The 14,007-nt window shown below is 40.5% G+C and overlaps 1 protein-coding gene across 1 annotated transcript; it reads left to right on the top strand.

Annotated features, from left to right (window-relative positions):
• Positions 1–8,700: 8,700 nt before the first annotated feature.
• On the top strand, positions 8,701–10,501 carry LOC133716659 (receptor-like protein 34). The gene is made up of 2 exons (XM_062143340.1): positions 8,701–9,906; positions 9,989–10,501. Exons 1-2 carry the CDS (start codon positions 8,701–8,703, stop codon positions 10,499–10,501), a joined length of 1,719 nt encoding a protein of 572 aa, XP_061999324.1.
• Positions 10,502–14,007: the final 3,506 nt, after the last annotated feature.

The raw sequence follows: 14,007 nt of genomic DNA, 5'->3' as shown, positions 1-14,007 counted from the left end.
AAATAAAAGTAAAATAGGTAAATACAAGAAAACTCAAATTAAAATGTTGACAGTGCCAAATAAGGATCGGGTCTCACAAAACTTATTTTTAGATAGAGAAATGGCAAGCAAGTTTTTTGTCGGAGTTTTGCTCGAGTTTGAAAAACATAAGGAGTAAATAAATTGTGCTTTTGAAAGTCGGTGAGATGCTTGACGAGTAAGTTTCGGGTAAGGCGAGCAGAAATTTCGCCAATTATTAAGAAAGGTAAAATAAGAAAATCGTAAACGCACGCACAAGTATATTTCAAAATTATGCAAAGATGTCATTATGAGCTACAAGGACCATATTGGATCAAGGGAGATGTTCGGGTCAAAGGTTAACTAACTTATTGGGCTAGGTTCACTAGCATACCCGTATGTTGGGTGTCCAAAGTAAATTTTGGACTCTAACCTTACACTATTCTTGGGCCCAAGGCCCAAGCCCAAACTATTTCCAAAATTCTTTGGTCAAACAAAGGTCACGAAAAATTATTCCGTCAAAAAGTGATGTTCGGAATTTCACGGGGTCTACACTTTGGGTAGCGCTTTGTGAATGTTTTAACAACATTCACAATTTTCCGAACTTAGAAGCATGATGGAATTATCTCTGCTTCTCTAACTTTGACAAAGTTATGGAATATTATTCGGAGGCTCTCCATATCAGACATTGATGCATGCCTGTGAAAAACTATCACAGAAGAATAATTGATTGAGAAAACCCTCAATACCTTCCCTGTCTATGCTATGAGGTCCTCTGATTTATTCCGTACTCATGTAAATGCAAGACGGATCACAAATTTCCATCAGCTAATTGGAGCTATGGCATCTGTTGAAAGGCACAGCCACGAACTTTGTGAATGGAAAATATGGTAGGCCTCAAGATGGCTACCATGAGCATCGTTCAATGGCTAGAAGAAGTCGCCATGGATGATATGATCAACATGCTCATTAAGGTAATCGCCAAAGTTGGCAAATACATGACCAAAGGAGTCATGACATTGAGGGTTGGGGGTTGGACACCATGGCACCACTTTTGGCCATGGTAACACTATTCCAATGCCAATGGTCCTAGGGACCATTTATATTGCGTCAATACGCCTCAATCAAGAGAGCATCCTCTACATTATGTTTTATGGAGTACTTAATCAATGGTGATCAAGACATCGAGTTCAAAAAGACTTTAAATCGAGCGATGAAGAGAAAATGCTGCAGATTTTTATTTCGAATAGTCTTTTATTTTTTCCAATAATTATGTAATGGCAATTATGCCTTAATCAATAAATGACAATTTTTTATTAACTCTTTCTCAAGTGGCGCATCCAATGAAGTATGATGTCTAGGAAAGTGATTGAGATTAGTGGTACTTAAGAGAGCCTCGCTCCATCGACATCTCTCTCTACTTCCCTGGTCATATTTGATTGGAGTTACCATATGGATTGAGTGACTACAATTTGTCAAAGTTTGATTTTTATTTTGGATTAGACTTTGGTTAAGAAACTTTGATGTAATCATTGGCTATTAATAAAGTGTCAATTCTTTTACTTAATGTCTTGGACAGACCTTAATTCGAACTTTATGTGAAAGATATAAAATCCAATGGTTTTCATGTGGAAACACATTGTGAGAATGGACAAGAGTTCCTTTGCATCACCTCTAATGACTAGGGACATAAATGAGTATTAGAGAAACTTATGTGTCGCTCTAGTGGTTGTATGCAACCACTATTCAAGTCATTGAATCCAACCATGTCATGAGAGATGACTTATGGGATTCTGACACATATAGGCTTTGGCACGACCTTTTGGGACACCCAGGTCATGATATGATGATCCGTGATACTAAAGACTTCACACAGACATCTCTTCTTCAGAACGAAGAGAAGTGAGAATCAAAAGTCGATTTAAAGAGAGCATTGCACCGCCGCTGCGCCTTAGGGTGCCGCCACCATGCGCCACCGGCCGGCCAATGCCGGCACCGTGATCCCCCTGTGGCAAAATCATGGCTTTGACGCCATGTATGGAGACTTGGCTCCTCTCTCTACTTCTCAAAGTAAATTGTGGCATTGTGGCTCAACCAAAACCTTCATTGGTTGATTATAACGTCAATCTTTCATTCTGTAAAGCTTGTTTTTTTTAGGATCAAGACCATCCTATGCAAATGACACTAAAGAAATAATTCCATTCTTACATAGAATCCAAGGGGATTTTATGGATCGATTCAACCAACTTGCGGACTGCTTAGATGTTTTATGGTGTTGGTTAATGTGTGGACACGCTGGTCACGTGTCGCGCTATCATCCACTCGTAATACTGCTTATGATGAACTCCTAGCCCAGAACATATGGCTACGGGCTCACTACCCAGATCATCTCATTCAGTCAATTTGACTTGATAATGCTAGAGAGTTTACATCGAAAATATTCGATGACTATTGCATATCATTGGGTATTGATGTCAAGTCACCTAGAAACTTTCATTTAATAGTGAAAAAATGAGAGTCGAGAGGGTTGAGAGCCTTTCCTCGGCGAACCCTAGCGCCGCTCCCTTGGTGCGGCTTCCAGGGAGGACTCTGCCGCCTCCACTTGCTCTACGTTTGAGGCTGACTTTTGATCAGCTCTTTCCTCGTATCGGGGTGAGGCGGATTCCAGGCTGTTTGGAATGGCTCAGTTTCCGTCGGCGACCACGGAGGGGACAACTCCTAGGCTGGGTGAGGAGACCCGATATCGAGTTGGAGCGGCATCTTCCTTCTTTTAGGGATTAGAAGATTTTCGATGGAGGCACAGGAATCAGAATCTTGCTGTGGTGGAAGGTATTGTGGCTGTTGTGGCTGCAGACGTATGGCGGCGATGATCGTACTCAAGCACTGAATCTGGGCCTCTTGTTCTTGGGTTTTCAGATCAGTGCGATGCGGTACCCACGAACCCTATGGAAGATCTGGATTTGGGACCCAGAGTCGATGGCTTGGCTGATCGGATCCTTCATCCAGGGAGGCTGGCGCCTTTGTTGGGTGCAGATGAAGATTTGGGTGACTGACGGACGACGGCCATCTCTGGCTGCCCGGCGCTGGGTGCCCATATCACATCTGGCTTCCAGAATGTTGGGCTGTTGTGGGGCCCAATTCAAGTTTCTGTTGGGTCAGATTTCTCTTTGGACTTGGATTTGGGATCCGGGAGAATTTATGCAGGATGTTTGGTTCGATTACATTATTTAGTGTCTCTCGGTCTAGCATCTGAATATGGTCTCTTGCTGTTTAAGTTTGCTTCACTAGCTGTACACCAATTGAGGTCTCTAGGCGGCTAGGGTTGCTATTACAAGGATTTAGATAGTTTGGACTTGTGTTCATATGATTAGGCTTATAAATGAGCGAATGTGTTAGCAGTGAGGGTCACATGTCCTTTGCTCGGTAGCTTATACCATTTATGATTTTGGTGTAAGACAGCATCTGATGTACGTGCCTTCTGGCCATGGATAAATTAATGAAGTTATCTCTTTTCCTCAAAAAAAAAAAAATTGGGTATTGATGTCAAGTATCATATTCCCATGTACACACCTAATTGGTCTCGCGAAAAAGCCACCATTAAAAGACTACGATGGTAGCTTGGACTTTGGTAATGCGCACCAATATTTCCGCTTGGGTTATGCAATATCGCATGCAGCTATACTAATTCGTCTACAACTCATAGCAGCCACTCAACTTTTATTTGCGTTACAGCTAGTGACTTGGTTCGAGTCTAATATCTCGTACTTATGCACATTTGAGTGTGCAATTTATGTGCCAATTAATTGCGCCGCCACAGCGCATCAACATGAGTCATTGCAACGAATGCATATATATATATATATATATATATATATATATTTGTGTTGGACATAAGTCTCCAACCATAAGTCCGCTATGTAGAACCCTTGACAGGCGATCTCTTTTTCGCTGGATTTGCTAATTGTCACTTTGATGAGACAGTCTTCCCGTCGATAGGGGGAGATTAAAACGTCAATGTTCAATAGGAACGACAGAAATTGTCGTGGTCTGTCCCCACTATGTCTTATCTTGATCCCTTAAAAGTGACAAGATCACATAAACCTGCTGCAAACATGTCTGCAAGGATTGATGTCCCCGCAAGAGGACATGGTGCCACCCAGAGGAGATGGGTACGGCACCACTACCATGGATGGTGGTATGGTGATGCCACAAAGGTGGCATAATGGCGTCATAGGCCATGGGTTCCGCTAGAGAGCGTAGGAGACCCATAGGTTCGATGGATTCTCGCCCTAGGAAGAGAGCGAGTTTGGCACAACTTGATCCATTGATCATTGATACTTAAAATCCGTCTCATGAGAATATTCTGGATTGTGGTTATGTCTAAGAGTCATCGTTGGGGGACCCCTCAATGTTAGAACCAATTCCTGAGAATATAGAGATCTCTACGAATTACACTAGTGTACATGAAGACGTGGAATTATTGAGATCAATGACATCGTATCTTACTCCGTTGAAGAATGCCAACGTAGAGAAAATTGGCATAAATGGAAAGATGCGATACAGGTTGAATTGGATTCACTAACGAAGAGGAAGGATTTCGGGCCTGAGATGCCAACACCTCCTAACATAAAATCTGTTCACATTAATAGGTCTTCGTTAGATAGCATGATGAGAAAAAGAGATGATAATCTCGCCTTATGGCGCAAGGCTTCTCACAAAACGCCCTGGAATCGATTACGAGAATACATATTCTCTTGTAATGGATGTCATTGCACTCCACTACCTTGTCAGTTTGGTAGTTTCCGAATAACTGAACATGCAGCTTACGAATGTGGTCACTACGTATCTCTATGGGGATCTAGATATGGAATATCATGAAGGGTCTTGTGTACTTCATTTACCCAAATCAAGTGGCTCTTGACCACGGAGTGCGTTTGCAATGAGGGTGAAACGCTCACTAAAGTGACTACTTGATTGGGAAGGGATATGATGAACTATGCCCCTGCGTTTTCATGACAAGTTCTGGATTTGCAATTGTCACGGTTTATGTTGATAAACATAATTGGAACCTTTGAGAGTTAAAGGAAACCGTTGAACACCTGAAATCCGAGTTTGAGATGAAAGACCTTGGGAGAACACGGTTTTGTCTAGATTTAGAACTTGTATACCGTGTCAATAAATGCTTTGCATTTTGATAAAGTCAAAGATGCACTCCCATGGTCGTCCGTAGTTTGGACCCTAAGAGGGATACGTTTCGTCCCAGGGATGATGACGAAGACGTGTTAATTGGCAGAAGTGTCTTACCTAAGTGCAATAGGCGCATTATTGTACTTAACACAATACAAGTCCGGAAACCTCATTTGTTATGAACTTGTTGGCTAGATGTAGCCCTGCACCAACGCAACGCCATTGGACTGGTATAAAGACAATCTTTCGTTACTTAAAATGTACGATAGATATGGGCTTGTTCTATCCTTGCAGAGAGAAAAGAATGACAGAAGAATGCAAACGGATCTCATTAGCCCAAGTGGCACCGTCCAAGACGCTGTGATCGACAAAAACCGCCGGCCACCCATCCTCTTCCCTTACATCAAAACGATGATGATGTTTTGATGGATTTTGCTGATGTAGGGTATATCTCTGACCCTCACAAATTTCGTTCCCAGATCGATTATGACTTTACCATGGGAAGCACCGCGATACCTTGGAGGTCTACAAAGTAGACCCTTGTTGCTACTTCCTCAAATCATGCAGAGATTGCTCTACATAAAGCCGTGTGTGAATGCATATGGCTAAGGTCTGTAATTAGACACATTTAAGGAGCTTGTGGTTTGAAGTCTACCACAGATGAACCTACATGCATTTATGAATTGAGCAAATGTAATTAGGTTTCATCAAGGGCAACAACACCAAGCATATATCGCCTAAGTTCTTTTACAATCAGCAACAACATTAATCACTTCTAAAGATTGAAGTGAATCAAATCCGATCTGAGGATAATGTAGCGGACTTATTTACTAAGTCGTTACCTAAATCCACCTTTGAGAAACATGTGAAGAGCCTCGGATTGAGAAAATTATCCGAACTTCCATGATTGTAGCAATTAGGGGGAGATATTGACATCAGGGGGAGGTATGATGTCTACATGTTCGACTTCGAAGAGTGAAGGACGTGTTGTGCTCTTTTTGTCCTTCGACCAGGGTTATTTTTGTCCCACAGGGTTTTTGTTACCTGGCAAGGTTTTTAGTGAGGCAACGATCAAAGCGTCGTCACCAAGTTTGAGCGGCACAAGGGGGAGTGTTGAAGGAAGTCGACATCATGTGTGCCTCTTCAAACTAGGGTTTAGTCCTAGAGTTGTAATAGGAGATGGTTCTAGATTTCCTACTTATGTTCGGATTCTATTACCTTTCATATACTCTGTAAATCCCTATATAAATGGCTCCTATTATCAATAATATGACACAATTCTTTCTGCAATTCCATTTTTACTACAACAGATAATATGTATTATGGAGCTCTTCAATTATTGACAAGGTGTGAAATTCAAAGAAATACATCCCCTAGATGATATATATCCTTCTACATTAGTCAAAAGAAAATGATCGATAGAAACTACTAAAGAAGAGGATGAGTAGGAAAGTGGACAGCAGGTGTGTGAATGCATGACAATGGGACAGTTTTATTAATATAAGTCAAGGATAAGAGAATTTGAAATTACCCTGGATATTTTCTCTGTGTTCTGCAAAGATCACGATATCATCACTGGCATCACCAACAATTTGAGCCATTATCTTCGATCAGTAAGAATTATTAAAGTAGCCGACAATTTGTAGCCTGTATGTTACAAGCAGTGGAACACATATACTAGAAGATAAAACAGTCGTGACAAACTGGATCCAGTAATAGAAGGTAAAGAGGTCGTATTGAACTGGCTATGTTTCTATGAATTTGAACAACTGGGTCATATGCTATCATTAGTGAAAATGAGAGATGATAATGCAAAAAAACTTCACATCATAAAATCAAGCACAAATTCCATTCAAAATTTTACATGATAACATGAAGCAAGCAATATTAATTGCAGAATCACCTAACAAATCAAATTCAAGGAGCATACACTACAATCATAAAGGCATTAGCTTTTTCACAAATAGTAACACTTTTGCTTCCAAAAAACTATTTTAAGAAATTAATGTATGAGAATCGCCCAAAACTTTCACATAATATTCACTTCAAACACAAAGTCCAGGTAATTGACTTAACATATATAGTAGTTTTCCGAAAACAACCTCTGAACCAATTTCAAGATGTTACACAATTTAATGCTCAAGCTTTTCCACAGTTGAGTGCAATTGGCTATACCATTATACGTTTCTTTGCATAAGATCGAATGATTAAAAACTATTTTTCTCGGGGCCGGGTCTTCGTTAGCCCGGCTAGGTCTTCGTTCACTTTGCCCGAAGCATGCTTCACTGCAAGATTGACTCTCAGGGTCATTGTCATTGTCGGCCCAAGTCTTCGTCGACTTAGGCCACAGTACTGAACACTTGAAAACGACCACAAATCTCATGGAGGAGTTTGCCAATTCCACCTTACAAAAGCCACCATAACCATTAGGAATTTTTCACTTAACCTCAGCCAAAATGAAAACTTTGCTACATTTCTTCCTTTTCTTAATCACACTCTGGGTCAGTATCATCATCCCAGCAGTTCACAGCCAGTGTATTAAAGACCAGCAACTATCATTGCTCCAATTCAAGGAAAACCTCGTGTTCGATGCTGATTTCAGTCCTTCCACCAAGATTGTTTCTTGAAATGCAAGTACTGATTGTTGTTCTTGGGTCGGCGTCACTTGCAGCCGTAATGGGCGTGTTCTGGGTCTTGACATAAGCAGCGAATAGATCTCAGCTGGAATTGACAATTCTAGCAGTCTCTTCCATCTTCATTATCTTCAAAGCCTCAATCTGGCGGACAACCTACTTGGTGGCAGTGATGCTGATCAATCAATTCCATCCGCCATCGGAAATCTCCTGAACTTGAGGTATCTGAATTTATCTCTTAATGATTATTCTGGGGACATTCCCATCGAGATTTCTCGCTTGAGGAGGTTGGTAGTTCTTGATTTTTCTAACAATAATGCCAACTTAAAACTTGGAAGTCCAAATTTACACATGTTTGTTCAAAACTTCACAGAACTTAGAGAGTTATATCTTAATGGTGTCCAAATATCAGAACAGCGGAGTTAGTGGTGCCGAGCCATATCATCTTCCATTCCTAACCTCAGGGTCTTGAGCATGTCCTCTTGTGATCTTTCAGGCCCTCTTCTCGAGTCTCTTGCTAAGCTTTAGTCCCTATCTGTGATTAGGTTGGGCTGGAACAATATCTCTGCTCCAGTTCCAAGATTTTTTGCCAACTTTTCAAACTTGACTGTCTTGAGTCTCTATGCATGTGAGTTGCATGGAACATTTCCCAAAGAGATCTTTCAGTTACCTTCTCTACAAAGTATTGACCTTTCATTTAATGACCAACTTGATGGTTCCTTACCAAAATTCCCAAATAATGGATCTCTTCAGTACTTGGATCTAATCTTGACAGATTTTTCAGGGTTATTACCAAATTTTATTGGCAACCTCAAAATGTTGTCAACCATACATATTGATCCCCAAGTCAATGACAAACCTTACACAATTGGTTTCTTTGTCGATGTCTTATAACAATTTGGAAGGTTCAATTCCGTCATTCAGTGGGGCCAAGGATATTGTTGCCATAGACCTTTCCTTCAATGGTCTAATCAGTACTATTAATTCCACCCATTGGAGAAACCTTACTAAGCTATCTTATCTCAGGTTGGGATCCAATAAGCTCGATGGGAATATCCCATCATCTCTGTTTTCTCTTCCCCTGTTGGGTACTCTAGAACTTTCCAGCAATCAATTCTCTGGTCCATTCGCTGAAATTTCAAATGTATCTTCCTACTTGCTTTCTGGTCTTGATTTGAGTAGTAACAATCTAGAAGGGCCAATACCTATGTCTATCTTTAGCTTGCAAGGTCTTATCAATCTAGATCTTTCTTCAAATAATTTAAGTGGTTCGTTTCCCCCTGACTGTCTACACCAACTGAGATATCTTTCTGTACTTGATCTTTCACATAATAACTTGTTTCTTACCCATGATTATACCAATTTCTCATATTCCTCAACTTCTCAACTATCTGATTTGAGGTTGGTGTCATTGCAGTTGAGAACAATTCCTAAATTCTTGAGAAATCAATCTAACTTGGGAAGTTTGGACCTTTCAGATAACCAGATAAATGGCAAGATACCCAACTGGATTTGGAGTCTTAGTGATCTTAGGTACCTAAATCTTTCTTGCAACTCCCTAGATTCTCTAGAAGTTCCTTCAATCAATCTCAGTAATTTAATGTACCTTGACCTCCATTCCAACCAGTTTCATGGGAAAATCCCAATTTTTCCATCACTTTACAGTGTCTATTATCTAGATTTCTCGAGAAATTATTTCAGCTCTCCCATACCGAGTACCACTGGAGATATGCTTGTAAAGACTGGATTATTGTCGCTTTCGAGCAATAACCTCAATGGGATCATTCCAGAATCATTATGCAATTCAACAAGTCTGAAAGTTCTTGATCTGTCCAATAATTCTTTGAGTGGCACGATTCCTCGGTGCTTGACTACAATGACCACGCTCGCAGTACTCAATTTAAGGAGGAACAATCTTACAAATGTTGATGAGTTCTCTCATACTTGTAGTTTAGAAATGCTAGATGTCAGTGGAAATCATATTCAAGGCCAGTTTTTAAAATCTCTTGTCAATTGCACCCGATTAGAGGTTTTAAAACAATTTGATAACAGAACCATTTCCATGTTTTTTGAGGAACACATCCACCTTGTGTGTCCTTGTCTTGCGATCCAATAAATTTTATGGGCGCATTGGATGTGGCAAGACTAATGGCACTTGGCCACAACTTCAGATCATAGACTTAGCTCACAACAATTTCAGTGGTGAAGTACCTGGAACAGCTTTGACGACTTGGCAGGCGATGAGGACTAGCAAAGATAATGCCCCATGGAAAATCCGTAACCTTCAAGTTGAGTATGGTGAAACTTATTATCAAGTAGATACAATCATGGTTAGCAACAATGGTTTAGAGATGGAGCTGGTGAATATTTTAACAATCTTCACCTCCGTTGACTTCTCATGCAACAAGTTCAACGGATCAATACCGGAGGAAATTGGAGAACTCAAATCATTAGATGCCCTCAACTTGTCCAACAATGCATTCACAGGTGCAGTTCCATCATCATTAAGTAACTTGAGTGAGCTAAAGTCTTTGGACCTTTCGAAAAACAAATTGAGCGGTCAAATCCCAGTGGAGCTTACAAAACTCACTTTCCTTGCATTCTTGAATCTCTCATATAATCAATTGGTCGGGAGGATACCAAGCGGTGCTCAATTTTCAACATTTGATGCAGCTTCCTTCTAAGGTAATAAAGGATTATGGGGGCCTCCTTTAATAGCAGATAATGGAATAGGGTTCTCTTCACCAAAACTGGAAGGAAACCATTCAAATCCTGGACATGAGATTGATTGGGATATTATCTGTCCTGAAATTGGGTTTACGTGGGTTTGGGATTGCCATTGGGTCACTTTTGTTTTGCAAGAGATGGAGCAAATGGTATTACAAAGCTATGTATAACATGCTTCTAAAGATATTCCCTCAGCTGGAACAAAGATTTGGTCATCACAGGAGACATGTTTACATACATCAAAGATACTGGAGACGTTGAAATGGCAGTGAAGAGCAATGCACCTGACTTGTTGCTGGCCTCGGTTTTCTAATAAGGACTAAGATCTGTGCTTTGTTTTTGTATTTTCATGTAAGTTGGACTCACTCTTTCAATTTGTAACACATAATAAATAAATTTGTGGCAAACTTGCTCAATATTTGCCTGTGATGTGTGAAAAGAATGTGCTCGAACTGTCATATTTGTAACTTGTTTTCCTATGTGTGTTTTGAAGTTGTATTGAATTACAGTGAACTCCGGACTTAATAGATATTCTAATTTGTTTAAGAAAAATATGATTTGCAGAAAGATTGATGAGATAATTGTGTGTGTTCTATTATTGATAATAGGAGCCCTTTATATAGGGATTTACAAAGTACATAATATTGTCATACAAGGTAATAAATTAAATCCGAATATAATTAAGAAATCTAGAACCTTCTCTCCTATTACAACTCTAGAACTAAACCCTAGTTTGAATAGGCACACTCAATGTCGATATCCTTCAACACTCCCCCTTGTGCCGCTCAAACTTGGTGATGACGCTTTGATCGTTGTCTCGTTAAAAACCTTGCCAGGTAACAAAAACCCTGTGGGACAAAAATAACCCTGGTCGAAGGACAAAAAGAGCACAACACATCCTTCACTCTTCGAGATCGATCATGTAGACATCATTCCTCCTCCTGATGTCGACATCTTCCCCTGATTGCTACAATCATGGGAGTTCGGATAATTTTCTCAATCCGAGGCTCTTCACATGTTTCTCGAAGGTGGATTTAGGTAACGACTTAGCGAATAAGTCCGCTACATTATCCTCTGATCGGATTTGATTCACTTTAATCTTTAGAAGTGATTGTTGCTGCTGATTGTAAAAGAACTTAGGTGATATATGCTTGGTGTTGTCGCCCTTGATGAAACCTAACTTCATTTGCTCAATACAAGCTGCATTATCCTCATAAATGCATGTAGGTTCATCTGTGGTAGACTTCAAACTACAAGTTCCTCGAATATGCATATGCATTCACGCACAGCTTCATGTAGAGCAATAGTCTCTGCATGATTCGAGGAAGTAGCAACATTGTAGACCTCCAAGATATCGCGGTGCTTCCCATGGTAAAGACATAACCCATTTGGGAGCGACCTTTGTGAGGGTGAGAGAGATACCCTGCATCAGCAAACATCACCATCGTTTTGGTGTAAGGGAGGAGGATGATGCCGGCCACCCTTGGCGGTGGCAGCTTTGCCGGTCATGGTGTCTTGGACGGCGCCTCTTGGGCTAATAACGACATCCGTTCTCATTCTTCCGTCATTCTTTTCTCTCTGTAGGGATAGAACAAGCCCATATCTATCGTATATTTTAAGTAACGAAAGATTGTCTTTATACCAGTCCAATGACGTTGCGTTAGCGCAAGGCTATATCTAGCCAACAAGTTCATAACAATTGAGGTGTCCGGTCTTGTATTGTGATAAGTACAATAATGCGCATATTGTACTCAGGTAAGCACTTTTGCTATTAACACGTTTTCGTCATCATCCCTGGGACGAAACGGATCCCTCTTAGGGCCAAGACTACGGACGACCATGGGAGTGCATCTTTGACTTTATAAAAATGCCTAAGCATTTATTAACACCGTATGCAAGTTCTGAATCTAGACAAAACCGTGTTCTCCCAAGGTCATTTCTCTCAAACTCGGATTTCAGGTGTTCAGCGGTTTCCCTTAACTCTCATGGGTTCCAATTATGTTTATCAACATAAACCGCGACAATTGCAAATCCGGAACTTATCATGGAAACGTGTGGGCATAGTTCATCATATCCCTTCCCAATCAAGCAGTCACTTTAGTGAGCGTTTCAACCTCGTTGCAAACGCGCTCCATGGTCTAGAGCCACTTGACTTGGGTAAATGAAGTTCACAAGAACCTTCATTATATTCCGTATCTAGATCCCCATAAAGATACGTAGTGACCACATTCGTAAGCTGCATGTTCAGTTATTCGGAAACTACCAAACTGACAAGGTAGTGGAGTGCAATGACATCCATTACGAGAGAATATGTCTTCTCGTAGTCGATTCCAGGGCGTTTTGTGAGAAGCCTTGCGCCATAAGGCGAGATTACCATCTCTTTTTCTCATCACGCTATCTAACGAAGACCTATTAATGTCAACAGGTTTTATGTTAGGAGGTATTGGCATCTCAGGCCCGAAATCCTTCCTCTTCGTTAGTTAATCCAATTCAACCTGGATCGCATCTTTCCATTTAGGCCAATTTTCTCTACGTTGGCATTCTTCAACGGAGTAAGGTTAGATGTCATTGGTCTCAATAATTCCACGCCTTCATACACACTAGTGTAATTCGTAGAGATCTCTATATTCTCAGGAATTGGTTCTAAAATTGAGGCGTCCCCCAACGATGTCTCTTAAACATAACCACAATCCAGAATATTCTCATGAGACTGATTTTGAGTATCAATGATCAATGAATCAAGTTGTGCCAAACTCACTCTCTTCTTAGGGAGAGAATCCATCGAACCTATGGGTCTCCTACGCTCTCTAGCGGAACCCATGGCCTATGACACCATTATGCCACCTTTGTGGCATCACCATACCACCATCCATGGTAGTGGTGCCGTACCCATCTCCTTTGGGTGGCACCATGTCCTCTTGTGGGGACATCAATCCTTGCAGACATGTCACTACACCAATTTTGGAATCAGACAACACATATCAGACGACAGCAAACATTGTAACTGTCGTCTGAAATAATCAGACGACAGCAAGAAATATTATGTCGTCTAAGGTTTTGAATCCAACAATGGTTTTTTCTTAGCTCTTGTGCAAAAGCATTTCAGACAATGGTTGATTTTTTTGATGTTGTCTGAATGAGTCAATTCAAACAACAGTTATTATGTGATGTTGTCCAAGGTTCATTTATACAATGGTTTAGTTTTGCTGTTGTCTGATTATTTTCAGTCACACAACTGTTTTATTTTATTTTAGGTGTCTGTTGTCTGATAGCTTTTAAGTCAATGCCTGGTGAAAGATGTTGTTTGATTGTTCTGATTCACACAACAGTTTTTTAGTTGTCTATTGTGCTATTCTCTTTCAGACAATGTACTGAAATTGATGTTGTCTGAGTTTTAGGATTCAATATGTTGGCCCGCTGGTTAATTGACTCAAATTTTTAGCCAAATTCTAATTTCCCTCCT

Source organism: Rosa rugosa, chromosome 6, assembly GCF_958449725.1.
Source record: "Rosa rugosa chromosome 6, drRosRugo1.1, whole genome shotgun sequence".
In the NCBI taxonomy this organism is placed as follows: domain Eukaryota; kingdom Viridiplantae; phylum Streptophyta; class Magnoliopsida; order Rosales; family Rosaceae; genus Rosa; species Rosa rugosa.
This window is presented reverse-complemented; position numbering and strand designations above follow the sequence as displayed.